This window comes from Rutidosis leptorrhynchoides, chromosome 3 (genome assembly GCF_046630445.1).
Source record: "Rutidosis leptorrhynchoides isolate AG116_Rl617_1_P2 chromosome 3, CSIRO_AGI_Rlap_v1, whole genome shotgun sequence".
Classification (NCBI taxonomy): Eukaryota; Viridiplantae; Streptophyta; class Magnoliopsida; order Asterales; family Asteraceae; genus Rutidosis; species Rutidosis leptorrhynchoides.
The window spans coordinates 217,499,571-217,503,435 of record NC_092335.1 but is presented as its reverse complement, the minus strand read 5'-3'; the positions used below and the strand labels follow the sequence as shown (position 1 = coordinate 217,503,435).

At 34.3% G+C, this 3,865-nt stretch overlaps 1 protein-coding gene across 1 annotated transcript; it reads left to right on the top strand.

The window, feature by feature from the left end:
* The first annotated feature begins 1,930 nt into the window (after positions 1–1,930).
* Positions 1,931–3,121, top strand: LOC139897220 (probable serine/threonine-protein kinase PBL19). Its single transcript, XM_071879886.1, has 3 exons — positions 1,931–2,299; positions 2,413–2,511; positions 2,727–3,121. The coding sequence occupies exons 1-3, from the start codon at positions 1,997–1,999 to the stop codon at positions 2,772–2,774; spliced, it is 450 nt and encodes a 149-aa protein (XP_071735987.1). The 5' UTR covers positions 1,931–1,996; the 3' UTR covers positions 2,775–3,121.
* The last annotated feature ends 744 nt before the right edge of the window (positions 3,122–3,865 follow it).

Genomic DNA, 3,865 nt, shown 5'->3' with positions numbered 1-3,865 from the left:
AGCAGCCTCATTATTTTGGTATGAAGAAAACAAAATGACAGTCCAAAAGGAAGTCAGACAGACCCAAACCAAATCCAAGATAAGAAGTCACATGGCAAGGAGTGAGAATGCCCCAACAATAGTTGCAAAATATCATATTACTAAAGAAATGGAAGGGGCACTTGTCAGTTTTTTATGAGCAAATTCTCATAACAATAGCTTTATTGAAATAGTTCCCATATAAATGACCACCAAATGAAATTAGGAATTGTCTGACCCAACAACTTCAATAGTAGCTAGCAAAAACTGCAGTGGGCCAGCAATCTTATCCATGCCCGTTTCATAAGCAGAAGTTGTTCCAAGAATTACAACATTCCATATAAGAAAGAAACCAAGGAAATGGAAGTGTCGCGAACAATCAATATCTTGCAGGTAACAGTTCTCAAAAATCATAGATTAAAAATTGGTCTATTCTAGCTTCAAAAGATACATAGTTACGAATACTTATATAAAGATAACCTTGTAGAAACACAAAACCTTGCGAATTGCATCAATCGGCTCATGTCAGAGTATTTATATCATATTATTAACATTCAGATATATTCAGATATATTCAGAGACATTTGTCATAAAACAGGTGCACATTGAATCACACATGAGTCATATTACAACTGAATGACCTCTTTGCTGACATTACAATATTGACTATTTTGAGATATGCTACAACTTTCAACAAATAGAGTGTTGGTTCATGTCCACAGGATCCTGCAAGTTCTCCTCTACCATCTATTCATCAGTTATATCCCCGATTAGCTGAATAATCCACTCAGCAACCCAAATATACTTTAATTTAAACACGGGTATTTCTTAATCCTCTGGGAAAATACCAAAGTATAGAAAACAAGCTTGCAATTGGTAAGGTAAATGATCATAACTCAATGCTAATACATCCATATATTGCTCATGCTCCATAAGTACTCACATTTTCCATTCCCACAATGCACATGTTTTATCTTTCTTTCGAAGGACTCCACTGATCACCACTTGAGCTAAAGGTAACCCGTGAAATTTTCTATTTCTTTCTCGATATCTACTCATTCATTATGGCAATGAGTTCCTTTAGGAAAGACCTTTTGCTCCAAAAGGTTCCACACTCTTATCTTTAAAAAGAATTTTAAGATGATAAGGAGAGAAAACAGTTTTAGCATGTTCGGCTACATCATTGTTTTAAGTAGTCAACAAAATTCGACTACCCGTTTTGATCTTGGGAAACTAACATCTTAAACCATCTCATGCCAGTTTTGACCAAACGTGATAAAAACAATTAGATACTTCATATCTTTCAAGTGGTTATACAATTCTTTCAGTATAGCATCAACGCCGCTAAGTGATCAATCTTTGTTTTCTTGAGTAATATCATACAGTATCTCAAGGATGAGTTCTCTTCTATTATAAACTTATGAAACATAAACCTAAATCAAGACCCCTCACCAGAAAGCGCTTCGCATTATCGATTTGTATGTTGCACAAGTTTATAAAGTTTATACTAGAAGAAAACTTCTCGTTGAGATTTTGTATGATGTTACACAAAAAAAAGAACCAAAAATAGATGACAAAGTGGCAATGATGCTATACATGCTGAATTGTAACTTGAAACATATGAAGTATCAAATTTTTTTGATGATGTCCGGTCAAAACTGGCGTGACATGATTTAATAAGTTCGCTTCCTAACACCAAAACGGGTAGTCAGATTTTGTGAACTACTCGAAATAATGATGTAGCCGAAGATACGAAAACATTCTTCCCTCCTTATCATCTTAACTTTCTTACCAACGAAAAAAGTTAGGACCTTTTGGAGCACAACATATTTCTTAAAGGAATCCATTGCCCCAATGAATTAGTAGATAAGGAAGGAAAAAAACAACAACAAAATGCCATGGGTTACCTCTTACTCTAGTGGTGATCGGTGGAGTCCTTCGAAAGAAAGATAAAATATTTACACGGTGAGAGAAAATAATGAAAAATGCGAATACTTATGTAGCAATGGAGTGGCAGCAACGTGGATGTATTAGCATTGAAGTACAATTTCTCGGAGTTGTTGACCATCCAAATTTGGTCAAACTAATAGGATACTCTGCCATGGATGGCGAACGAGTTATCCAAAGGCTGTTGGATTACGAGTTCATGCCGAATAAAAGCTTAGAAGATCATCTCTTTATTAAGAGTTCAAATGAAGCTCTTCCATGGCAGAAAAGTCTACAAATAATGCTTGGAGCAGCACAAGGACTTGCATACCTGCATGAGGAACTAGAAACTCAGGTCTTACTTCTAGTTGAAATGAAACATAGTAAACAATTACTGAAAACATTCAACAAGGCATCAGTGTAGATACACGTCTCAACACACATTTTTGTATTTGTAAATGGTTCCAGGTCATATTTGGATATTTTAAGACGTCAAATATTTTGCTGGATGATGATTTCAACCCAAAGCTCTCGGATTTTGGGCTTGCCAGAGAGGGAGCAACAGTGGTGAGTGCATGTTCTTTTTTCAGTATCATTGTAATAAAAAGAGCATTTATATAATAGTAATTGAATGTAATTAGAGTAAAAAAAAGAGAGAAAAAAAGAAGCTAAGAATATAGTTATGTATTTGACGATATCTAAATATAAAAAAAAAAAAAAATAACAAATAACCAAGTTCAAACTACTTTAATATCAATCTAAAAAGTTTGGGATAATAATAGACCCTCGACTCGAAGCCTGCAATTCACTCACTGTTGCAAGGAAAATAGCAAAGTTAGCAGATATATGTTTACAAAAGAGTGCAAAAGACCGACCAAAATGAGTCTAGTAGTCTTTGAAGCAAATATTAGAAGTTTCAACATAAAGAAGTCCATCAAGTAAGAACTTCTAAAGGTTTGACGCAACTAGGGAAGTCAAAAGAAAAGTCAAAGTCAAAGGATGTTTCAGATTCATCGTAAAAGAGGTTGGCTCAGTTGGTTAGCCAAGCGAACGCGTTGGTGGAGTTAGTAAGAAAGGGTTCATGATAATGCATAGAGCCAAAGTGTCTTAATCGCGAAATATATCTGTATATAAACAGCAGAATATCGAGAAGACCGCAGACAGTAGGGATGTATATATATTGAACTAGATATCGACTCAATTTTGTATAAATGGTTATCTATTTACAGCCTTAATAATGTGGAGTAAGTATTTTAGATGTAGACTTCAAATTCTAGTACATGTTATACATTACAATATTGCAAATTGTTTATAAGCTAGTTAGAGAGTGAATAATAATTTCGAACGCAGATTGTTCATGATTCTTAATGATGTGAAATAAAGGGCAAGACAGATTATAAAACTTGATGGACAGATTTTTAAGCTAATACAAAAGAACACTACAAAAACAGAAATTGGAACTTACTGATTTTAGGAAATAAAACAGGAAACAGATAAAACCCCAAGGGGTTGGCTTGGTGGTAGGATGCTTGGAAAGTTCCGAAGGGACCCAAGTTCAATCCTCACTTGCTACACTTTGGGGGGCTTGCCTTTCAAAAAAAAAAAAAAAAAAAAAAAAAAAAAAAAAAAAAAAAAAAAAAAAAACAGGAAACAGATAAAAGAATCCACCACTTTATTCTATAAAGGATGTTAGCCCACCAATAAAGAAAACACTTCAAACCACCAAGATTAAAGACCTATAAAGGAAAATGAAGATTGAAGGTAAATAGAGCTTGAACTCCATAAGATCCATATTCATTGATCGGTTACATTCCTTGAGCATTTCTTTTATAGAGGAGTCAAATTCTAGAACATTCTATTCCCTAGACAAAAGTTAAAATTAAAGTTGGAGATGTAAGGGCTGCTCCCTAACAAATACAAC